General features: G+C 39.2%; 2 protein-coding genes across 2 annotated transcripts; one reads left to right on the plus strand and one right to left on the minus strand.

The window, feature by feature from the left end:
- Nucleotides 1–821: 821 nt before the first annotated feature.
- Nucleotides 822–20,213, plus strand: LOC140927831 (cysteine desulfurase-like). Its single transcript, XM_073377511.1, has 14 exons — nucleotides 822–996; nucleotides 2,715–2,773; nucleotides 4,318–4,434; nucleotides 5,865–5,948; nucleotides 6,906–6,959; nucleotides 7,068–7,166; nucleotides 9,622–9,715; nucleotides 10,607–10,741; nucleotides 12,047–12,122; nucleotides 12,578–12,659; nucleotides 14,304–14,491; nucleotides 15,220–15,303; nucleotides 18,529–18,618; nucleotides 19,996–20,213. The coding sequence occupies exons 1-14, from the start codon at nucleotides 873–875 to the stop codon at nucleotides 20,057–20,059; spliced, it is 1,350 nt and encodes a 449-aa protein (XP_073233612.1). The 5' UTR covers nucleotides 822–872; the 3' UTR covers nucleotides 20,060–20,213.
- A 1,690-nt stretch (nucleotides 20,214–21,903) lies between these two features.
- Nucleotides 21,904–23,388, minus strand: LOC140926667 (lipase ZK262.3-like). Its single transcript, XM_073376386.1, has one exon. It carries the CDS (start codon nucleotides 23,052–23,054, stop codon nucleotides 22,029–22,031), a length of 1,026 nt encoding a protein of 341 aa, XP_073232487.1. The 5' UTR covers nucleotides 23,055–23,388; the 3' UTR covers nucleotides 21,904–22,028.
- Nucleotides 23,389–25,694: the final 2,306 nt, after the last annotated feature.

Consider the following 25,694-nt stretch of genomic DNA (forward strand, 5'->3'; position numbering starts at 1 on the left):
CCCATTGAGCTAACCGGGCGGTGGGTAGAAAATAACGACTTGTTTTTAACGTTTACTTTCTGTTATTTAGGTTCTCAGATTTGCCATCGAGAGGAGCTGGCCATCTGCTAGTATGATGACCTCAGTCACAGCTAGACTGCTTGCAGTCCGCCTTTTCTCTTAAAATCCGTCTAGTTCTTGATCTCATCCAGCGCGATTGCAAACCACCATGTTATTATATAGGAATCTTCTCGATCGGGCTTACGCCCTCGTTTCTCTCCACGTGGGGCGCCAAGAAAGATTCAAATATCCCCTCCCCGGGGAGAACAAGATCAGTCAAATGCCCTACCCCATGGCCAACAAAGACAATCAAATCCCCACCCCATGCTCTGCCTCCCCCCCCCCACCCCCACCCCCCCGCCGGCATAACATTTATTTTGCAGTTTGTCGACTTTGAATTGATAGGTGCATAATGCAAAAAAAAATAAGAGAGTGCTCGCAGTCTAAGTCACAGCCGTTGTTAGTCTCGTCATGCAAGGATCGTTGCGTGACGAGACTAAAAACGGCTGTGTATCAGACTCAAGAACCGAAGCACTCTTCTAATTCCCACTGGGCATTGCACAGGTCTCATTAACACGATCACATGACGGTTGATTGGTCAACTTCATATTGAATCACCGTAAAAAGAGGCGATACGCGATTCACGCTGTGCATTACAAAAATCATGAATTTTGGCCCGGGTCTCTTGCGCGGGATTCCCGCGTAAGTGACGGGATACTCCAAGGCCCGGTACCCCAGTCTCTGTTTCGGATGTTATGTCACAGAAGTGAGAAGTGTTGAAGACATTATCGCTTTTGGTCTTAATTTTTGTGTTATTCCTGTAAAAATCGGTCATGTTTAGAAGAGTACTGTTAACACCACGTCTGAGTTCATACTCATGTCGAATTTTGATGGCAAGAGGCTTAAAAACGACATCGACTGATCAATCGACTGAAGCTGTTGCATCAGTGAGTTCAGGTGCGTTCGTCCACTGTCACCACACGAGACGATTTAATTTTTAACGCTTTGAACGTTTTTGCATCTATGGCTGTCTATGCGAGGACCATGATTATCTTTTTGCGATTTAAGTAACTTTGTGAACTGTTTAGTATTTGAAAATATCCATTGAGGATCATTCATACTGCCATGTAGATCTACTGTAATCCTTCTTTATTATGCATTGTCATACACTGACATCTATTGTTGTCTTTACTTTGTAATTAAATATTTGAGATCACGGTATATGGAGCACAACCCAGCCTTATTTTAGCTAACTGCATCTATGGTTACATGGTTACACTAACCATTTTTACCTGTAGGTAAAATTAATGGCTCTTGCCTACAGAGAAGCCACTTTTTGCGTGTAACCTACTTGCCAAATTTTAGAATTCTCTTTTGGAAATTTCCATGGATATATGAAAATTCCCGGTAAAAGCAACTCTACCAGTCCTGAGAAAGTTAGATGACAAAATTGTGACCTCCCACTGAGCTGCTGTCCTTAAAAGCAGAATAGTTTTCAATGTGTGTGGTCTTGGTTCTCGGAGTTGGAATCGTAAGTGGAGTCGTAAGAGCGCTTATGACCTTGTGAAAATAACAAGTCAGAGTCGTAAGCAGAGTCATAAGCTCAACAGAATTGGAGTCACAAGAATCAGAACGTTTCCATTTCTTCCAACTCTGCTTATGACTCTGTCACTTTGTTCCGCTTATGATCTAGTGAAAACCAGATTATTGGAGTTGGAAGCGGAAGCAGAAGGATAAACCAATCACAATACACGTTCCCACGCTTTATGATTGGTGTAGTTCTTCCACTTCTGCTTGTGACTCTTACGACCCAGTTTTCACTTGATTGTAAACGAAGGAGTCGTAAGCGGAATCAGAACACTGTTTCACTAGATCGTAAAGTTGTATGTTTGTGATTACTACTGCGACTCTGACTCCGTCGCTAGTGAAAACCATCCTCAAGAGAACAATTTTATGCAGACAGCTACTTAGTAAAAGTTCATTCCTTTGGTTAATACATAGTTTAAGTAGTAAGAAACAAAGACATGATTATTGCATTAAATTCTTCAAGTATTTTTTTAACAACAGGAGTTGAATTCTTAAAATGATCCTTTGACTAAAAAAACCAGTCATTCCAGTTTTGATGGGGCAAATGAAAATTTTTTGCCAAAGAAAAGCTGTTTTGGCAAATATGCTCACCACATAAATGTTTTCACTTATCAAGAGCCAATAATGATAATGACAAGTTCATTTAAGTCAAGAAGCTTCTAGCTTTATGGCACAAGTGTCTTGCTAAACAGGGTGACAATATTAAGAGTTTACCAAAGTAAACAGTATTTTCTGAGCACCCGCCGCTGTTGTTATGCAACTTTCATTCCCTTATGCTGTCACATGATACAGAAACTAGTTTTCAACATAAAATATGCATTGTCATGTACACAAGCAAATTGGCAAATATTACAGTTGTATTTGTCATATAAAGACACTCATCTGTATTCATCTGTTGAACTCCAACACAAAAAAATGTGCTAGCTTTGTAAAATTTGGCAGATATTATTTTCTTAAGTAATATTTAATGTTTAGTTACTTGCATGTGTAAATAACGTTGAGCTACAGTGCAGTTTTATAAAATACAAGTACATTGTATAAATCCTTAAAATGAAGCTTTAATTTTTGATGTCATTTTATTACTATAGATGAAGACTCCTCAGAACTGAGACCTTTGTACCTGGATGCCCAAGCAACTACTCCAATGGTATGAAAATGTATTATTAATATGGATCATAATTAATATTGATAGTGCAAGATGTACAAGAATTCAGTATCAGCTATGACTGAGATTTTGATATAAAAATCATAATTTGTTGATAACTAATAACATACATCTGTGACCTCTCATGCAAAAATGTACACCAATGTCTTTCTGTTTTCAAATAGCTTTCCCTTTACAAGCCATTTGCCAGCCACTCGAATGGCTTGATCACCGGTTCATTTGAACCGTCAGGCTGTTTGAACGACTTGCTGTCTTGTTTGTAAGAAACATGAGCCTGTTTGTTTATATGACAGCATCGTTTTTTTAGCCATTTACGTTAACCTGTTTGAAAATTTTCCTAAGCCGTTCAATCATTAGGGAAACCCATTTGGAAATTTTGATGAGCCATTTGAACAGGTAAGTAAACGGTTTGCCCATTTCTGTTAGCCATTTGAAATACTTAATAACCCATTCATTAGTTCAATGAAGCCATTCAAACGGGTGAGTAAGGCCCAACTTATTTGGTAGCCGTGCATTTCACCCATTTAATGGAATTTCATTAGGGTACGTTTTCGCCTGAGAGGTCACATCTGTTAATTTATGACTGTACGCTGTACACTGTAGTTGACACATGACCAATAATGTCGTGGCTTAATTGACCAATCAAAACAACCAGTAGAGTATTACAAAAAATCTCATATTATTTCACATAAGTGACAATACACAACTCATTTAAACTTTGTAGATGTTTTCTGCACAGGTTTCCAGAATTTCAGTTTCTGTTGTCATCATCCCATTTATGACACTACACTCACTTAGTGTGCAATAAAGTTCATTTTACTTCTGTCAGCTGGGCACTCCTCGGTTCAAATCTTTTTCGATAAATGAAATCAAATATTTTTCACAAGGGATACTGACATGTACAGTTGGCTCCTGATAACTTGAACCTTCTAGGGAAATCAAAAAGGTTCGAGATAGCGAGAGTTCTTAGTTATAAGGAGTTTCAAGCAAAATACCGGAAACAAGAAAGTGGGTTGGTGAATAAATGCAAGTAACATGTACTCTTCAAAACTTGATAAATACATAGTGCTGGACACTGTATTTAAACTGGACTGACAAAAAAGTAAGATAAAGAATACATAGTTGTTAAAGTAGTTTCAATGTTTCGGACTGCAGTAAACTTTTTTTGAGTCGTCAGGCACTTAAAGCATGGTTCAAGTTATCAAGGGTAAATTTATATAGAAATGATGTGAAGGGAAACAAAAAGTAACAGTTATTATTACTTTGAGTTAGTGGGAGGTTCAAGTTGCTGAGGGTAAAATTATAGTAAACGTATGAAGGAAATCAAGGGGAAATTGATTTTGGTTCGAGTTAGCGTGAGGTTTGAGTTAGCGAGGGTTCGAGTTATCAGAGTAGACTGTAGTAAAATCAAGAGTCAAAGATTCTTATTTGACCATTGTTTTTCTATTATAACATACTGTCAAGTTAATAGGTAGAATATTAAACTTTCAATTAAAAAATAACCCCCTTTTTATCTATGTGGTTAGGATCCACGTGTCTTGGATGCTATGATGCCATATTCAGTATCTTATTATGGGAACCCACATTCACGGACCCACGCTTATGGCTGGGAAAGTGAACAAGCCGTTGAGCATGCTAGAAAGGTACATTGTAATGATAAATAGTATTGTTCTTCTTGCCCAGTTAATTAAAATTGGATTCAAGCAAATTGAATGCATGCAAGAATCATATGTTTTACTTATAATGTTCCATTAAATGCATTTAAATCTGCATAATTACATAATGCATAATTATTATGTTACTGTTACAGCGTGCGGGATGTTTTCTACCTCATTTCATTCACAGAATGCCACATGTCTTAAAAGTTTTGAAAAGTTTAGACCTAAAAGCTTATTTCAAGCCTAAAAGTGGCTCTCTGCTCATAGTTACTTGTTTCCACAAAATAGACCTTTCCTGTATTCGTTCCAGTGAACACACAATGAAATGAGCTCACAGCTTGGGTGGACAATTTCATACAAATCACCATTCACCCAATGCCTTGAGTTGGTGCCATTTTCACTGAAATTCACAACAGGCTGTTAATCTTGATTTCACTTTGCCCGGCCTTCTGATAGGGCGTGGTTAAAAAAGCAGAAATTATGTGGCATTTTCAGGGCAGATTGTGCGATAAGATAGGACTATTGTGAGACAAATAAATTTATTATGTGATTTTTCAGGACTGATTAACATTGTTTTACCAGATTTCTAAGGAGAGAAATCACTTTAATGTTGTTTAACAGGCAATTTCAATGTAAAAGAATAATAAAACATCTATTTTTAAACAAAAATATAGTTAAATTTGTGCCATTATCTTGACCTGGAAAAGAAAACAAATAGAAAGAAAGAAAAAAGACGCTTGTTTAACATTACATGATACTGTTACACCACTTTCAAGGCTTTCTGTAGTGGTAAATCACTTTAAATAACCTTAGGATTGGGAAAATGTATAACCCGTTAAGTCCCAGTAGTGACCAAGATCAAATTTCTCCAAACAATATCCATACAGTGTCAAGAGGTAAGTTATGAGAATTCATAAAATGATCACACAAGAGAAAATGCCTTGATCTATTATCAAATTCTCTCAACTCATTCTTAAAGAAAATGTATGGAGATCAGTTTGGAGAATTTGTATGTGGATACTGGGGCTTAAAGGGTTAATGAAAGTTAATTTACTTGAATTAAGCATTTTTTTACAAATTGATGAATGCGATTTTCCTCAAATTGTGTGATTGGATGCGATTTGAGGCCAAATGAGCGAAATCGCGCCATCGCATAAAATCAGAAGCCCTGATTTGCTCCCCAGTTAAATTCAATTAAATGGTGTCCTATCAAATAGAAGTTATTGCATTTTTAGGTGTTTGATCTCTTTTGGACCCTATGGCTCCAAATTATCTGTGAATGGTACAAGATGATTAATTAATGCCATTTTCTTTCACAAACCTTTTCAGCCACAGCCCTGTAATGATATAGCGGGAGTGTTTATTTTTTTGTTTAAAATTTTTTTTTGAAAGTGATCATAATTTCCCTTTTACAGCAAGTAGCAGAATTGATTGGTGCTGATCCTAAAGAGGTTATATTTACCAGTGGTGCAACAGAGTCAAACAACATTTCAGTCAAGGTACTTCTTACTCAAGCCCTAGGATTTCAATTGAAAACAATTTTTCAGCTCTGTGCCCAGATATCATGGGAAACCAACAGCAACAATTTTTTGGTTCCATGAAAATTCATGGGAACCCATCCCCTAAATGTTTTTAATTTTTCAAAGTCATAATTATATTTTTTTCTTGGCACTGGAAGCCATAAACCAGCAATGTATAATGCTTTTTGGGAATGATTCAAGATAAAACTGATAGATGCTAAACATTTCAGTTTTGTATGTGAGTCATACATGTAACTTAAGAATTGCCCTACTAATTAAGTATCTGTGTGGAAAATTAAAGAATTTCTGAGAGTGGATCCCTTAGGCAGAAAATGGCACTGGGAAACTATTTTTTTGGTTCCATTATTTTAAGACCACGGTAACAACACGGTCCTGGAAACTTTTGTTTTCGTGAAATCCTAGGGCTTGTGACTATGTCTTTTGTAAGCCTTAGAATTGTTTCTTCATAGCTCTTAAACTTGTCTCTTCTTATTGATTTTAGAAGAGTTAAATACCTTATGTCTGTATATTTTATTATGATTGAGTGTATTTCCTCCATCTTGAATTTGAGCCTTCAGGGTCAGCAGTTGCTTCCAATCCCACAAGCATCAAAAATTAAAGTGGTGTCCTACATGTTAAGGTCAAAAGACCATGTCTTGCATCAAATAAAGAAAATTATTTTTGAGGCTGTGTTCACAAGAGAAAAAAGGATGTTTTGTAGCCAGAAGGCCTCTGGACCTAGCTGTTTGATTTCCCGCCTACTTGTGGTATTTAAATACCAAGCAACTTGAAGTCTTAGTGACATCTCTGACAATGATGTATTGTAATTAATATAAAAATAAATGTATTATTACTTGACAAAAAAATTAATAGGAAGTACCTTCTGTGTTTACTAATGCAGCTCACTGCTATAATGTGTATATTTTATCATTGCAGGGGGTGGCAAGATTTTACAAACGAAACAAGAAACACGTTATAACAACACAAACTGTAAGTGTAAAGGATTGTAAATTTTAGTCCTGACATCATTCAAGTCATTTGACGTCATTGAAGTTTCTGTGGTATTACACATGATTTCGTGAATGTTGTATCTTTTAGGAGCATAAGTGTGTGCTTGATTCTTGTCGTGCCCTGGAAAGTGAAGGTTTTGATGTGACCTACTTGCCTGTCATGGAAAATGGTCTTATTAACCTGCAGGTGAGACAAAATTAATGCATTTCTCTTTATGTCAAGATTCTTTCTCGCAACTTGAGAAACTGTGGTCTTTAGCTTATTACAGTGTATATTGAACCGTCATAAGTTAGAAGAAATTATAGACTGGAAATGAATAAATACCGTAAAATTCCGCAAATAAGCCCCGGGGCTTATATAATTCAAAGGCCCTTTTTGAGAGGCTTGTTTTTGGCTATACAGTAGTCACACTTCAGGATGGTAGTGTGACGAGAGAACTGCGTCATAGATGTTCGGTAGCTCCCGGCAGCCCACCATCCTGGTTAAGAGATAGTCATAATGTCTCAATCTGGGAAAATAATAATTTTCCCAGTGGGAGGAGAAAATGTCTTTTGTTTCACTCTTTTTGAATGCTTCGTTAAACATTGGAAAGTACTAATCCCAAACAATATATGCATTTTTATAAAACACAACTAAAACGGCAGATTTATTTAAATTAGTTTCTTTGAACGTAAGGAGCATAAGTTATAATTGGAATAACGATGTCAAAATGCCCCTTATTAAATTATCTGATATTAATTGGTAAATTGTATTTATGGGATTGCAGAAAGAAACAGGTACTTCCAAACATCGAAGGTTTCAAATTTAAAGTAAGAATTAAATACCAAGTTGAAAAATATATTTCCACTAAGAATAATAAATTAGAAACCTTTTATGAAAAATGGCCAAAAGACATTTCTCCCCTTTAATTAAGTTCGTGAGTATGTAATTAAAAATGTAATCTTTTATTAGACACTTTTTTTTTTGTATTTTTGTATTTTTGTATATATATTTTTTTTTTTTTGTATGTGTGGTTATGTTTTTGTTTTTTTATTTCAGAGCGTACTGTAAATATTAAGTGTTAATCTCTCTTTTATCTACATAATTAAGTATTAATTAATTCTTTGTAAAATAAGCCTCATTCGGCAATTGCGCGGCTGTTTTGTGGCTGTAATGTATATAATTGTGAAATGTAGATAATTGTAAGTATGTCTGTTATTGCGGTTGTTTAGAACTTTGTAATTATCTTCTTTTTTAAGTAGTTCTTTGTAATTATAGTAATAAATGTCTTGAATAAAAAAAATTTAAAAAAAAAAATAATAATAATAATAATGTCTCAATCTCTATAACTTCCGTGATTTTCCTTTTAAGAGTTTTGTCCCCTGCCAGTATAATCCTAGCCTGTGCCAAGCTCTCAGTCATTACAGATAAGCGAAAAAAGCAGGCAAGCAGCGAAAAAGCTAGTGAACAAAAACGACAAGGGAAGAGAGATGGGGAAGGCCTATAAGCGTCTTTTTAAGTACCTCAGTCCACCCACTACCCTAACCACTTCCAGAAAAACTGTTCCTCAAGTCAAAATGTCAAAGATTCTTTATTGTAAATAGAGAAACTGTATCTGGTTCAGGGGGGGTTTACACACTCACCACGTTTTTTTTTCTTTTTTCTTTTTTTTTTTTTCACACTCACCATGTTTGTTTGACTCAGCACGCGTGTACCCAAGTGATTAACGTAAGCGTTGATGAAAACTGTCTAAAATTGACCAATCACAGGGTATACCAGGAGCTGGTTTACTGTAGTTGAGGTATTAAAAACAATGCTTGCAGGCTCCACTTCCCTGTCTCTCCCCAGTTCCCAAGCGGTTTAATCACAACTTTCCTCGTGCTGCTTTCCCTACTATCTTGGAGCCTGGAACTAGCCTGGGGCCAGGCTTCGCTAGTTCCAGGCTCCGCATTGGCGGAAAAGGGAGAAAAAATTGGCGTGCGCGAAAAATAAAATATAGACAAGCGAAGCGAGCCGAGCGGTAGTCTAAGGAGGGAAAAGGGTGGCAGAGCCTGGAGACATCCCTTTGATCCCGCCGATCTGCCCTCCAGCAAATAAACTGTCATTGAGATGTCAACATGTCAAGTTCTCATCACGGACGTCAGCGTGAGCCCGCCGCCCTTTTTCCCCTTCCCAGTCCACCGCTCGACTAGCTTCGCTCGCCAATATTTTTCCTATTTCACCCACTGTTTTTCACCCTTTAGTATAATCTTAAAGTATCAGGCATAATAAAATGACCTGATGTCGAACAATGTTCATGAACTGTAGATGGTGTTCGAGTTTGGTGCTCCTTCAATCTGGTGCCCAGAGCTCTAGCTTTTTCTCCCATGTAATCAAGATTGCAGTCTTATTATACATTTAACATAATACAAGGCTGTGCTCTGAGAAAAGTTGAAGGGAGCCCAGTGCTCTGAACTTGTCAAATCCAGGGTGCCTAGCATATGATTTGTATGAAAAAAGTAACATTTTCTAGTCGCAGAAGTAAGGTTCCACAGGCCACTGGGCGCTGCTAGAGTACAGCCCTGTAATAGATCATACTGCACCGCTGTAGAGTCAGGGTCTTATCCCTGATTTGTGAAAGCTGTTGTCTGAGGTATTCAGTTATGTTTTTGTCTCAATACAGCAACTTGAAGAAGCAATGAGGCCTGACACATCACTCGTCTCTATCATGACAGTCAATAATGAGATTGGTGTTAAACAACCTGTCAAAGAAATTGGTAAGGTCTTAATGGAGAAAACAAATTTAATGTCATGTATAAGATTGACTTTTCCTGTGAAGGGCTACTCAACAAACTTGTACAAAGGAAGTCTTCACCCCGAGTTCCAACCCCTTGCCCTTTTATAACTTGTTATAATCAAAGATTAGGGAGTGAGGGCGACAACGATCGAAGGTTAAAACGCCTTTGCTCCAACGCTGTACTTTGCGTAAGTTTCACGTGACAAATGGTCAAAATACGCGTGATCAGATTCTCAGGCGTAGACGGTCGAAACGCACGTGACCAAATTGCGTTCTATACATTCCATTCATTCTTAGTTGAAGTTCAAACGAATGCTGGCTACATACATGTGACGCATGCGTAATAACAACCTTGAGATTAGGATTGCGGCCTCCCCTTATCGCCCCTTTTGTATACCTTATACTGACAAATGGACGTACCTAGTAGTTAAGAACTTTGCATCCTTTTATATGATTTAAATTGCTGTTAATGCACTATCTTTAAAGTATGAAGAAATCACAAAACCAGATCTTTTTCCTGACTTTATCACAGACATACTATTACAATGCATTTGTTGGTCCTTTTGAGCCTTTTTACCGACTGAAATGACAGATTTCCATACCCTTTCATATACTTCAGCTAGTGAAATCTCCTGCCTTTAATATACCAAAAGCCTGAAAAGTCGCCCCGGAGCTTCACTGTATAGGCCATCATAGGAAGTACCCCTGGACACGTGTCCGCTTCCAGCTGGTGGCAATTTTCATGTGTGTTTGTGACTTGCTTTATTATCCGTGAGTAAAAGGAGGGACTACAGTACCACCTGTATAGTTCATTGGTAAGAGTTCTGACTGTTAACATACCATTATCTATTCTGCTTTCTATGTCTTACAGGGGCCCTTTGCCGTAAGAATAAAATCTTCTTCCACACAGATGCAGCACAAGCAGTTGGCAAGATTCCTGTTGATGTTAATGAATTGAATATTGACTTGATGTCAATCAGTGGACACAAGATTTATGGACCTAAAGGTACATTTCATTGTAACAGTACACATATCTCTACATTTCACTTCTACATTTCTATTACAATTACAGCCATAATCAAATATCCCCGTGAGTCATTTTTAATAACCATGACATGCAGGCTACATCTCCATTGGTCATGGCACGGAAAGAGCCCGGCAAATCATCAAATCTGCCTAGTTTGAGAGTACCTTAAAATTTCGTTGGTACTTAATTTCGCGATTTTGGCAAGTAGTATTTCACGGGGTTTTATTTTCGCGATTTCAATAAGTAAATATGAAAAAGGGCATTAAATTTCTCGGTTCAAGCGTTCTCAACTTGATTTTATTTTTCAATCTTCTGAACATTTTAAAATGTCGAGATAAAATGAAACAAGCAAAACGCATACGTTATTTCACAACAGAAGACACAGTCACGGAATGGAACGCACCAGTAAAACCAGCTAATAAGTATTTTGTCGCTATTTTGTGGACAAATATACCCTGTACAGTGTATGTTGTAGTTATTGAATGTTATTCTTTTTTGTGTGTGATTTGAGTTTTCTATATGGGTAATAAATTTCGCGGGGCTTTTTATAGTCGTGGGTCTTTAATTTCGCGAAAACACGAAATTAGGAACCAATAAGGTAATATCCTGAAAACTTAAAACGATAAACATCTGTAAAATTTTGCGAGTTTGCAGAGCTACATCTTTGCTGGTTTCTGACGTACATGTATCACTTTTAAACCTTGCAAGGTTACAAAATGTATTTAAGACACTCTTTTTGGCAGTATCGACGAATATTTGCGAACTTGTCATTTTTAAAAGTTCAAAGAAATCCTGGAGGGTTCTGGTTACTTTTACACCGTAGACGTGGATGTATTGGACAAACAGTCAAGTCCATAGATATGACACAAGAACAGCCACTAATTATCGAGTGCATTCCTGTCGTACGAACATCAAGAAATTCACAATTCTTTACCAAGGACCTAGAATCTGGAACTGTCTTCCTGCATCTGTTACAAACTTGTCAAGCTTTTCTGTCTTTAAGAACAAAGTGCTAGAGTTTTTATTAAAATAGTTACTAAATTAGTTTAGCCGCACTTCTTCGCAGCCCTTATTTCTTATAATATTGCGATGTCGAGGTGGCCTCTCTTTATTAGCCTGGTGGTTTCTTGAGGTCTCCTCGCCTAACAACCTGCTGTATCCTGTTAAATTTGCTGTAAAAAAAAGGCTAATAAATGATGATGATGATGATGAAGTGTTTTTGTAGACGCTTCTTTTGAGGAAACCTACATGTACTAATATTACTCCTAAATGACTGGTACATAGGGGTCGGTGCTTTGTACATCCGAAGAAAACCTCGTGTCAGAGTGGAGCCCATTCAAAGTGGCGGAGGACAAGAGAGGTATGTGCCATTAGCCCCATTTCCATCAGCAAGACAAATATTATATCCTAGACAGGGTTATTCCGTGAGAAGTAGATGTGTACAGGTCGGAAAAGTTGACTAGTTTCTTACCTTGACAAGTTTTTCAGTGTACATTGTGAAAGATATGTAAGGCTATTCACAGGTAGCCCCACAGGTACCCCAGCCTCAGAAGTGAGAATCGTTACGTAACAGAAATATTATAAGGGTTTGTATGGGGATTTTAGCGTTTGTTATTTAGGGCACAAAAATAGCAATAAACATACATTTTTCATCCAACTGCTCCACCAGCTAAACAAGGTGCTCAGTCCTTAGCCGCTGAAAATCTGTTTGTCTTTTGTATTTTGGGATTCAACATGGAAGAACTTTCTCTGTTGTACATGAATCCTTCGATGCTCAAACCATTGTTTGATTGTGGTCCTTTGGTTTCATTTCAGGGGCATGCGCAGTGGTACTGTGCCTCACGTGTTGGCGGTAGGACTTGGAGCTGCTTGTGAGGTTGCAAAGGATGAATTGGAGGTAAACTAGTAACGACAAATTATTGATACCTTCAATGCAGAGGAACACCAGTGTGTGTGCGTGGATCATCCAAAATCAACCTAACAGAAAGGAGAAGCAAAACGTCATGTTACCATGGTGGCAAAATTTCTGGATCCCAACACTCCTTCTTGACAGAGACGGTCATTTGCATTGTTGAACGATGGAAGAAAAGTATGGGCTACCGTTTTGTTCTTGAGTGCAGTCATACACAGGAAAGTCGTACGTGTTAATTTTTTCGTTTTTTTCCTGCAATATTTGCAGTACCACGGTTTGTTGAGGTCCAGAAATTTTGCTACCATGGCAACGTGACGTAACGACTTCTTCTCTCTATTGGCGTATAAAAGACAGGGTGTAGTTGTGAGACTTCCTAGGAAATACTGACCGGAAGCTGGTATTTTTGACGTAAGAAAATATTTGGCCGCCATTCTGTGTTCTTTTTTCACAAACTGGCCATGGTGTTACACTAGTAAAGATTGACTTATATTTCCATTCAAGGCTGTGATTAAAACCACTTTCATCGCATTTTGGCAACTCAAAAATCAAACATTTGTTTTATTGTCCACAATGTCATGAACACATTAATAGCCATGACTAAAACATAGCCTGCAAACAAGATGTCCCTGGCCTCGCACGGGATTGTGTGTGGGGAGGAGGGGGGGGCGGGGGCTTTGGGGAGAGAGACTCTCTTCCTCCCCCCCCCCCCCCCCGACCCTACCCCCGTCCCTCGAGTCCAACCCAGAGATCGCCAAGAGTGCTTTCCCGCCGGCTAACTATAAGACAATTATCTACTTACATGTGTGAGCTAGTTATCAACAGATTTGGAGGTTCACGGATACACTTTCAACCTGCAATCTAACTTTAAATTACAAATAACACTAAATGCAGTCAAACATCCATGTGCGAACACCTCTCGTAACCGGCCCTCTGGCATAAGTGTCCACCTTTATTACACTTATCGAAACCACCAACATTTTCCTAGTCAGATCCTCTCGTAAACGACCATCTCTCGTTAGTGACAAAGGCGTGACCACTTTTGCGTGACCACTTTTTTGGACGACAGTTTTCGAATTTTTCATTGTTTTTTATCCTCCTGTAAGTAGCCTCCCTCCCAGACGTTCTTTTGCCTTGTCACGCAACCCTCAGGAACGCGTGACGAACCCCTAAGAATGTTCGCGTTAAAGGCTACTTGTAAGCGACTACTTTGAGCCTTTCATTTTAATCTCTATGTTCGCTGTATTTACTAGGCTACTCAGATTAAGGCAAAGAACTTTAAGTGGCAACATGAAACTACACATGTCGTTCATAAGAAATTGCATGCAACGAATTCTCTTGTAAAAAGTAGATGTGTTTGGACGTCTTCTCAGAAGAGAACCCCTCTGGTTCGATTCTCGCAAGAAACCACCTCCCGTGAGCGACCACTAAATCTTCGCATTTTGGGTGGTTGCTTACGGGAGGTTTGACTGCTAAGCTTTTACTGTGGAAGTTTGTGAAAGAAATCAAAGTGAAAATTTGCTATCAATACGAGATAAAACTCAATCCTGTCCGGAGCCTACTAAGTGGTCACGTGATTGTTGTCTGGTGGTATTTATTTACAAGAGACTATTTGGTTTGTATTTTTAACAGTATGACCATAAAAGGACCGTAGAACTGTCAACTCGTCTGGTCAATGGCATTACATCCAGGTTAACTCACGTGGTCAGGAACGGTGACCCGGATCACTCTTATCCCGGATGTGTGAACTTGTCCTTCGCGTTTGTGGAAGGCGAAAGTCTTTTGATGGCGCTTAAGGATGTAGCACTCTCGTCAGGCAGGTGGGTACACAGATTGCTTTTCGTGTGAAACAACTCACCATTTTGACATAGACCATATCCAGGGAGAAGTCGAAGACAATGGTTATGCGAAAAAAATTTTTTTCGGGGTGAGGGGTGGTAAAAAAGGTGCATTACGGCCTAAGTGAAAATGGTGAATCTAACTTTTGAGTCTGTGCATGAAATCCCATGGAGTTACCTTTTAAAGAAAACCTCTCAAACAGTACTTTCACTTGTTACTATTTCTTTAGTATGTATTCTGAGTCTGTAGATGAAATCCTATGGTGTGACCACAAATGAAACCTGTTCAGCAGTACTTTCACATGTTACTATTTATTTAGTATGCAGTTCTAACTTCTGAGCCTGCATGAAAGCCTACGGTCTAACCACTCAGATGGTGCCATTTCTTTTTTGTAACATATGAAAAATGTTTATTACTTGAGTTTCGGTTTGTTGACACTTAAGAGCGAAGACCATTTAAAATTACTCGCGTGGAATGCCAAGTGCCCAATGCCTACAGACACCGAACTTTTAATAAATGTTGTCGTTTTTGATTGGCCAACGAACTAACAAAGTCAGACGTCTTTATTGTGACCGTGACCTTTGATTGGCTCAGTTATTTACGTTTGGGCTGCCCCGCTTGAGTTCGTTGCACAGGAAAGTTATTTGCCCCTGTTTTTTCCTTTGGCCTCTTTCAGATTAATAGTATTTATTGTAATCTTTCTTTTCAGCGCATGCACCTCAGCTTCACTGGAGCCTTCCTATGTGCTGCGAGCGATTGGAGCTGATGACGATCTCGCCCACTCTTCTATCAGGTACTAAAACCAGCGCAGTAGTACTTAGGCCTTGTTATTTTGTCTGTCCTGTTGAGGCCTGGGACGGGTCCTAGTGTTAGAGAGTCCAGTTCTATTCCCTGTCGCTCCGCTCAGCCGAATAGAAAATATTGCTGTGATAAGTATCAACAGACAGGACACCACAGTGATACATGGAGGGGGCCGCAGCAGTCAAGTCTATTAGGGACCTTAAGATCAGACGACGGCGACGGCAACGAGAACGTCAAAAAAGCAACAGGTTTAATTAGCAAAACAAAAACTTTGCACGTGCATCACGCTTCCTTGTGCATTTTGTTGCCGTCACTGCACGACTACGACGTGAAAATACCTAATTTCATGCTTTATAGAGGGTGTAAACAAGCAACGACGAAATTTTCTTTCTCTGTCTTACTTTGGATAAGGCTCTTAGCAATTCAACTGCAGGAGGGTTCGTATACATTCGACAAAGTAAGCGAGTTGGAATAATCACGATGAAGATTAAAAAACCGCGAACTTACTTTTTAAGCGACGTTTTACCTGCCGTCGCTGTCCTCGCATCTTAAGGTCCCTATTATACGAATAAGAGTTACAGCAAAAGTACCAAAATAAGGGATATATGCGGAAAAAGAGCTAACTCAAGATATGCCAGCAAAAGTTAACAAAGTAAAGTGAGTCAGATCTCTAAGAGCCAAGCAAAAGCATAAGTAGAAATTAAACGTAGGTAAGAAATATATAAACCTCACACATAACAAAACGAAAAAAGCAGCCACGAGCGGCCATGATCGGCCTCAAGTGGTATGAAATTCACAAGGAGTGGCTAATGATCCCAAAAAGGCCTTTTTCCGCTAGCCATTCACGTGGTACAAAACCGCCTTGCTGGAGAGCGAACGTCGCACCGGGACAAGGCAGACAAGAGACATACATGATTTTAAATGGTTATTTCCTTTGTCTCGTCCCTGTGCGACTTTTGCTCTCCAGCACGGCGGTTTTGTACCAGGTGAATGGCTAGCTGCAATGGGCCTATTGGGAACAATGGGAACTGTGCTAAATAATGTAATCAACAACTAAAAGAAATACGTTTGTAGACGAAATTAAAAAAGAAACGTGTGAACGTGCAATAAACGCAGGCTCACATTGACCGCTATATAAGACAACTGAGACCCTTGATCGTTTTTGCTCTTTGTCTTCTGAGTCGATTAATGTTTTCTTTTTTTCTTATCTGTTATGTGCTTTCTTTATGAAACTGTTTATTCGTGATTGGTTCGTTAGTTTGGTTTTGACCGTATTTTTGTATATAACAGCCCGTAAACTCCGTTTGAAAAAGAAAAAAACATGAAAACAAACAAACAACAGCAAAAAACTAAAATGGCCGTCAGTGTTCTTTTGCTTATTTTCGTCGCTAGGCAGCATTTTAATGTTAAGTTCATTGTTAATGTTCAGTAAATGATTGTACATGAGATATAAATCGGCAACTCGCTCTGGACTTCAGTGATTATTAACATGACATAGAACTGCGAAAAATCGCAACTAACGCGCTGCTGCGTGCAAACCTGGACATAAGGCGCAATTGTTGCAAAGAAAACGTTGGTTTTTGATTTTATCATTAAAAAAAGGTGAAGGCGCACTCGAGCCAAAGGCCCAAAACGGTTTGAGCTTATACCGGTTTTCGTAGCATGAAGCATGCCTAGGAATATTGCTACTCCCCGATAGCCGGGATGCTAGTTCATCGCAGGGTTACCCCCAGCAGTATGTCACCGGTACCCATTTATACACTTGGGTGAAGATAGACAAGGTGGAGTAAAGTTCCTTGTCTAAGGAAACAACCCAACGGGCGAGGCTTGAACCCCGGACCTCCAGGGGATCCAGAGATCGAGGTGTTAACCGCTCGGTCACACACGAGAGAGACCTTTAAATTTGAGAAGGGGAAAGACTACAAGGACGAGATTTAACTTAAAGTTTTTTCGCGTATTCTCAAAAAATAGACACCCCGGAATGCTTCATTGTACTACTCTCCTCCAGAAAAGTTGGCACTATTATTTTTATTGAAGGAGATTAAGCCCCCTCTCGACCCTAAAATGATAAAACTTCCAACATTTGATAACTTGTTTCCGCTATTACAACATTCTCGCTAATACTTGTTGTAGAATGATGACGGCTATCACGTTTTCTCGCCACCTTCGAATCCCAGGGCCGGTTAACGGAGTTTAGTATATACTAAAACAGTGGATAGTGTTTTTCGCGCGCTCTGATTGGCTACTCAATCAGTGAATATCCTGCACTATTCACTGATTCACCTCCAGTTCCTCCGAGCGAGCGACGCCAAACTCGCGTAAGTTGCGAGCAAAATGCCTTCTCGGTTTGCTGCCGTAAACAAACAAAGAAATTTCACAACTAATCAAGCAAGCTGTTTCCGAAATACACGAAGAAGGTGACGAAGTTCGGATTGGAAGTTTTAACAGGTAAAGCTTTGTCTTTCTGACACGAATTTATCGATAAAACCGGTGAAAAAGTTTTTTGTTTACAAATGCAAATTAAGTTTAAGTCTTGCTTACTTTATTTAGTTGAGTTGTTCATAAATAAGCTTAAAACTAAATTTAATAATCTTTTTTTATAGAATGATTTTAAGTTCAAAAAGAATTCACAACTCCTTTTGCAGAAATTTCCCCGCAAGAGCTAAACAAATGCCTTCAAAAGGTTTAATTGTCGGCAAGAAAAAGCGACGGCCGCGGCCGCCCGGTCATTACGCGCCAAAATTGTAATCGTTGGCAACAGTATTTGAGTTAAAAATGGTCATTTTTGTGCTCAATTATCTCACTGTTTTAGTATATACTAAAACAATTATTCACCTCAGTGTCGGTGGCTAGTCCTGGATATTTACCTCACTGCTTCGCAGTTCGGTAAATATCCAGGACTAGCCACCTCCACTTCGGTGAATAATTGTTATTTAACCAGTGTTTAACAAAACCGCGTTCTAAGTCATTTTCAGTTTGCCGAACGCTTTTGTCTAAGCACCAATTGTCGTGGACAGTTTCATTAAAGCATATAGTGTACACTAGAAAAGCATTTATATTCTTAAAATAACACACCAAGGAGGAGATCTGAAGGTCCAAAGATTTCTTAAACCGCGGTTCAAGTGGGTTAGACCTCGTTTAAATACCGATCCTTAAGGTCTCTAAAACTGCTTGTATACGCCCCCTGTTATATATATTCTGTTTTTGTACCCGCAAGGTTTGGCATCGGGCGATTCACCACTGAAGAAGAAATCGATTACACTGTGGAGAAAACCATCAAACATGTGAAGCGACTTCGTGAAATGAGGTTAGTGTCAATGATTACAAGTTCCATTCGTCGTCCTACGAATAGGTCTCTTATCTTAGGCCCATTTCAGACGCCTAACTTTTCTTGAGCCGAACCTAATTGGAATTAAGGTCGACCCAAATTATTTAGACCGGCTGAATTGATTCAGACGCCGATCTTAATTCAAGCCCAACTAAATTCAAAGGACAAAAATGCGCATTTCGGTAACAGTTCTTGCAAAATTCTTTATAAATATGCATTAGGTTCGGCAGATGAATAAATCCAGCTAGCGGTCAGGGTGGGACTTGAACTCGGGGCTTTAGGATTACAAGTCCACATCTCTAACCACTCGGCCACGCTGCCTCCAAAGTCGCTTCAAAGTCGAAATTTCCGACCGGGCTAGGTGTGGCTGAGCCGTTCGAAATTGAAATAGGCGTTCCTAACTGATTCCGACGCCGACCTTTTCATGTACTTAATTCAATGTATTAGGTTCTGCTCAGGTTTAGTTTGGCGTCTGAACCGGGCCTTACCGTAAATGAGTTAATAGACGCCCTCTCTCAAATAAACGCCTCTTGTCTAACTAGTAATAGTTGACACTACAGGTGCCCCCGCTCTGTTTGTTGTCGGTCATTAAGAAACATTCCCCCTCGCCCCCACGCTTTTAAGTTTGTACTAGACGCCCCTTTCTAATGAACACCTTGGGCCAAATATTTAAACGTAGTTTAGCCAGTGTTTAACTAAACCGCGTTCTAAGTCATTTTCAATTTGCCCAACGATTTTATCTAAACATCATTTATTGTGAACAGTTTTGTGAAATCATAATAGAGAATACTAGAAAAGTATTTATCTTCTTTAAAACAACCCACCAAAGAAAAGATCTGGAGGTTCAAAGATTCATTAAACCGCGGCTTAAGTTAGACTTCGTTTAAAGATTTGGCTCCTTCTGTCTTTAGACTCCCCGCATGCCATTGCTCTAAAATACTTAGCAGGAAATAGCGAAATAGAGCAAAATCATTCATTTATTCAGTTTCTTGCGAGTTTCTTGCTTCATTAATAAGAGTTACGCATTACATCTCTCGTTCCGCGATGTCAAGTTCACACAAAGGATTCTGATATCAGTGTGTGACATCGAAGTAAAACTTTCAAACAATAGATATGGATCTCTAAACGGCTTCGACGTATCAATGTATGGATTGGATAGCCTGACATTTATAATCTGTGGTGATTTATTCGCCGAAAGCATATTGGTATTATGAAGTTTGTGACAGTTATGAGAACAAATCCCTCCTTTTTATTAAAACCCGCACACGCTTGGGCTCCTAAAAATAAAATAGTCGCCCTGGCTTTTGCAGCTTACTCTCTACCATCATCACATCTCATGTTATTTATTACTTGCAGTCCTTTATGGGAAATGGTTCAAGAAGGAATCGACTTGAAGACGATTAAGTGGACACAACACTAAAGAAATACGGAATAATTAAACTTTAATGAAGCTACTGATAGTAGCCATCACTCATGGCAGGTTTAACTCCCGATAGTGTCTTATGAACTAAACAGGATGCGTACATTTCGCTTCTTATTCACAGGCAGTAGCTGAGATTGTATTGAGTTGTTTTAATCCAATCCTTCTTCAGGTGCAGTGGCACTTTAGCGGCTGTAATACGTAAAATGTAAAACATTCTCTCTTGTCCGTTTCTAAACAAAATAGACTTAAATTGCCGTAACACAGTTAGCCTTCCTAGCCGTCAGGATTTGTCTAGCGCGATTGTCTTCAAAGACCACAAAAGCTCTAGCTTGCACTACAGTCGAAACTAACCTCTGGATAAGTCCGTCTAGGAAAACCGCGCCAAAATCCTTGTTCTGCGTCCCCACCTGTGTACCCGGATTTGAGTACGTGCCATGATTGGCCCGTTAAAAAAAACCATTGCCGATTTGCCAATCAGGATGAAAGGAAATTCGAAACGCACTTCCGGTAATTCGTTGAGTCCGTCGGGGGCCCAGAAAAAGGATCTTGGCGGTGCCTCGCAGACGTTATACCCTGGATGCCAGAGACTTTTCTGGCGCGGTTTCCGGTTTCTGTCAAGTCTTTAAAGTGACCGGCGCGCCGCTCGTGGCTTCGGCCTTCGGCCAACACCGAAAATTCCCGCCGCACGCGAGAAAAACCTCTGGCACCCAGGGTACAGACGTTACTAACCGAGGTTAAATTACTTCTGCGACGCAAGTGAGGAAAGCACCCGTGGGGAATTTGGACGTAAAGCTGCGAGAGGAATTAAGTCAAATTGAGATAGTTTAGGTTTTCAAAAAAAAAACTGTAGTTTCTCTAGTAACCTTTGTGGCATTGCAAATGTGGTATGGAATCGCTAATGAAAGGGTTCCCAAGTCTCTACTAAAATAGCGGGTAGGGTGGGAAGGGAGGGTGTGTGTAAATGAGAGTGTTATCAGAGGCATAAAAACAAATCAGTAAAAATGTTTAATAGTTAATTGTTGGAAAAAGCACCGATATTGAGCGACCAACAAACTGCAATGCAGCCACGTCTAACACAATATACAGTGCAAAATAAAGTAAGAGGAACTGAAGGGTTAATATAATATATAGTTAAGGACCTTGAAGGGAAACAGGTTTCTAGAGCAAACAGACCCACTAGCTATAACCGTAACAAGATGCCTGCGGTATTGACACATGAAACTACTGAAAGATCTTGGAAATAAAAAGAAATAAAAAATACTTGATTACTTACTCTAGAATACATCAGATAGCCTCTGTAGCAGACAAATTAGCGAGCAAAATAAATGGAAACTCCTCAGCTAGGAGACAAAAATTCCTTTGGTCATGGATGAGGCCCGCAAAAAGTTTGAATTTTTTTTTTTTTTTTTTTGGCCGCTCACGTCAAAGGTAATCGTCAGCATGATGACGTATAAAATGAGAGGAGTCTGGGGACGAATTTATCCCAGCTGAATGAAAATGAAAATAGTTGAAAAAGGGGCTTACCCTACTGAAAAAAAAATAACTTTTTTGAAACAAGATAAACTGCCAACCAGAAAATACAATCATCTGTAATATTGTTCCGTTCTTTAAAACTTTGAAAGTAGGTAAAAAACCAGTTGCTGTTCTTATTATGATGTTCAAAATGAGAGGAGTTTGGGGACGAATTTATTCCAGCTGAATGAAGAAGAAAATAGGTGGGAAAAGGGCGGATTACCCATCTTAAAAAATAACTTTTAAAGAAGATAAACTGCCAACCAGAAAATATAATCATCTATAACAGTCTTTCGTTTTTTAAAACTTTGAAAGTAGGTAAAATATCAGTAGCCGTTCTTATTAGAGGAGGGAGGCTTATAAGTGGCGGGCATATAATCGGAAGTTTACAGTATCTGTTGACCTATTCTACTAAAATTGATGCTCTGTATGAGACCAATTTTACAGTAAAAGCTTAATCAAACATGTAGGTCGTACAACGATCTTCACGAAACTGGAACCGCGTCTTTTTTGAGGTGTAACGTGAGCTGACAGATCCTTCACATAAAGTTCCGAATGTAATGTTGAAGTATGTACGATGCTGCTTAATGGAATCTTGCAGAGTTTTGAACGGTGACTTGCTGCGGCTGCATGATTTGTCCTCGTCGTGCGGTGTTCCGTGACACTCTCTGTGTGCAGAATGCACATTGAGGGTTTTTTTGCTGTAAAACACCTCCACACCGTGGTGATAGGGACCATATTTTATAAGTGGTAGCCAAAATAAGGGCGGTAGATGAGGAACTATGTCGTTGTCAATAACAACTCTCCAACTGTTGTTGACTATTTGATCGTGTTGCAGAGCGTATTTGTAGTCGCCAACTCTAGGGCTCCCAAACGTGTATAAGATGATGTTTTGACGTGGAGCGATGTTATAATAAGCAAGCCAAGCACTCGCCAAGGACGCTAAGGCAGCACCCAGAGAATGTCCTGTAACCCAGACCTGATACGAGGGATTCTTTGAAAGTAGAGCTTTCACTATCGGCTCCATGCACTGCCATAAATCTTCAAAGGCCGTCTTGAAATAGGCCTGAACTTTGCCATTAAGAACATCTTGGGGTGGGGTAAGAATGGTCGCTACCAATTCATTGATAAGTTGACATATGCTTTCAGTTCCACGAAACGCGACGACCAACACTCGCAAAGAATGCGAAACCGCTACATAACCAGCACACTTGTTATCGAGGAAGTCACAGTTCTTTGTAACAACTGTTTGAAGTTGAAATTTGGTTGATGGCAGGTATTGATCAAGACAATACTGCGGGTCAGATTGATCATATGTTACCGCTGAGAGAATCGCCATCTTGTACGACAGTTCAGGATTATAAGACATCGCGCGTCTTTCAGTATCATCGCCGTAACCATTTCTTCCACAATCGCCTTTGATGAGGGTTATTTGAGAGGAAGTAAGAATGAAGGCAAGACCAGCGAAAATACTATGCATTTTTCTCAACGAATAACCCACTCGTAAACTGACGACGTGTGATTCTCAATATAAATATCCTCACGAGTTTTGCTCCGAGTCTAGCTCTGAATATGAAGCGACACCGACCACTTTCTGACAATCGGTTTCGCTGTATCGTTCCTTTAGGTTTCTATTGAAAGTTGTTTTGAACAGGAAGTCGTAAACCTATGTTAACAGCGTTACGACCTGGTTGAAACAGTAGAAACTGAAATGAAGTACTTACACGAAAGTGAAAAAAGAACAATAATAAATGAACTCAAGAATGAACAGCATTATCAATAGCAAATTCAAAGAAAGATGAAGGCGTTATTGTTGAGTTACCAGTTTATGCCGTCTAAGAATAAATCTTCTTTTTGATTAAAGTGAAATGGTTATGAAACTCGTTAGACTCCATCGTAATATGTTTTTGTTAGCTCCTTTGGACCTGACCTTGCACAACGTTTAAGAGCATTCCTATCATTTTGAGTTTACTGACCAGTAGGAACATCGAATTAATTTACTCAGTCACAATTTGTAAACAAAAAACAAAGGGTTGTGACGGTTAGGGAGCTTCTATCATAGACTACAACACTGTTGTTTTCAACTTTGATGTTTGCCGGCTTTCATAACCAGTCTCAGGCGCGGATCCACACCGGTCTCCTCCGTTTTAAGAAAATCGGTCAGGTTGTTCATTGCAAACATATTTTTAACAAAAACTTTCCAAGTTGAAATCTTGAAAATGGTTCGGACAATTGTTTCTAATTTCCAGGCATTAGAAATAATAATGATAATAATCCGCCAATTTGTAAGGCTTCATCCGAGGAGAATGAACCTAGACTTCCAGGTTTGCTTCCGAGTCGTTGACCGAGCAAGACATCGAAAAAATAGTTGAAGACAAGGACTCACAAAAACAAAACTGGTCGACGAAGGTGGCAAAGGAGCTGTTTGCTGATTTATGTGAAAGAGAAAAAACTGAGAGAACCTGAGGAAAAGAAAGAGTTGGTACAAACTGAAAACATTTCAGGTCGAAGCGAGAAAGAAAGGATTCGTTCAATGTATAATAAAACAATTATTAGATTCGGTTTTTGTGATATCCAGAATAATCAAGGTCGATTCAGTAAGGGTTATCAGCCTCAGCCTTCGGCTTCGGCTGATAACCCCTTCCTCGACCTTGATTATTCTGGATATCACATAAACCTCATCCAATAATTGTTTATAATCCCCTGGCATAAACGACAAGGAATGAGGTTTTATAATAGGAGTTAAATCACAACTAAAGTGGATTACATTCGGACCTTATAACAATATATGCATTAGGTTCGGCAGATGAAAAGTTCGCCGCCCGAATCAGACGTTCCAAAGTAAAAATAATAAATAGTAAATACTTAAATATCCACTCCCCTTATTGGGCTTTTCAGGGATAATAAAACAATAATTCAAATAGAACATAATATTTTTACGAATCCCAAATCCCAACAGGTAGGAGGCGAACCAGTTCGCTATTTACAATCGTGGCCGAGGATTTGAACTCGGTACTACCAAGAACAAATCCAGCTAACGGTCAGAGTGGGACTTGAACTCGGGGCTTTAGGATTCCAAGTCCGACGCTCTAACCGCTCGGCCACGTTGCCTCCAAAGTCGCTTCAAAGTCGAAATTTCCGACCGGGCTTGGTGGGGCTGAGCCGTTCGAAATTGAAATAGGCGTTCCTAACTGATTTAGACGCCGACCTTTCCAGAAATTCAATTTATTAGGTTCTGTTCAGGTTTAGTTTGGCGTCCGAACCGTGCCTTACCGTAAACGAGTTAATAGACGCGCCCTCCCTCAGATAAACGCTTCTTGTCTAACAAGTTATATTTGACACTACAGGTGCCCCCGCTCTGTTTGATGTCGGTCATTAATAAACATTCCCCTTCGTCCCTACGCTTTTAAATTTGTACTAGACGCCCCTTTCCAATAAACGCCTAGGGCCAAACATTTAAACGTAGTTTAGCCAGTGTTTAACAAAACCGCCTTCTAAGTCATTTTCAATTTGCCCAACGATTTTATCTAAACATCATTTATTGTGAACAGTTTTGTGAAATCATAATAGAGAAGACTAGAAAAACAACCCACCAAAGAAAAGATCTGGAGGTTCAAAGATTCATTAAACCGCGGCTTAAGTTAGACTTCGTTTAAATATTTGGCTCTTTCTGTCTTTAGACTCCCCGCATGCGATTTGTCTAAAATACTTAGTAGGAAATAGCGAAATAGAGCAAAATCATTCATTTATTCAGTTTCTTGCGAGTTTCTTGCTTCATTAATAAGAGTTACGCATTACATGTCTCGTTCCGCGATGTCAAGTTCACATAAAGGATTCTGATATCAGTGTGTGACATCGACGTTAAGCTTTCAAACAATAGATATGGATCTCTAAACGGCTTCGACGTATCAATGTATGGATTGGATAGCCTGACATTTATAATCTGTGGTGATTTATTCGACGAAAGCATATTGGTATTATGAAGTTTGTGACAGTTATGAGAATAAATCTCTCCTTTCTATTGAAAGCCCGCACACGCTTGGGCTCCTAAAAATAAAATAGTCGCCCTGGCTTTTGCAGCTTACTCTCTACCACCATCACATCTCATGTTATTTATTAC

This window comes from Porites lutea, chromosome 2 (genome assembly GCF_958299795.1).
Source record: "Porites lutea chromosome 2, jaPorLute2.1, whole genome shotgun sequence".
Lineage (NCBI taxonomy): Eukaryota > Metazoa > Cnidaria > Anthozoa > Scleractinia > Poritidae > Porites > Porites lutea.

What these genes read in the sequence shown, in the direction of transcription:
- LOC140927831 (XM_073377511.1), top strand. Translation starts at nt 873, where the DNA reads ATGTTTAGAAGAGTACTGTTAACACCACGTCTGAGTTCATACTCATGT. An exon ending in TGTTGCATCAGTGAGTTCAG is followed by an intron (nt 997 to 2,714) that starts GTGCGTTCGTCC and finishes TTATTACTATAG; the next exon opens with ATGAAGACTCCTCAGAACTG. An exon ending in AGTGGCGGAGGACAAGAGAG is followed by an intron (nt 12,123 to 12,577) that starts GTATGTGCCATT and finishes GTTTCATTTCAG; the next exon opens with GGGCATGCGCAGTGGTACTG.
- LOC140926667 (XM_073376386.1), bottom strand. Translation starts at nt 23,054, where the DNA reads ATGCATAGTATTTTCGCTGGTCTTGCCTTCATTCTTACTTCCTCTCAA.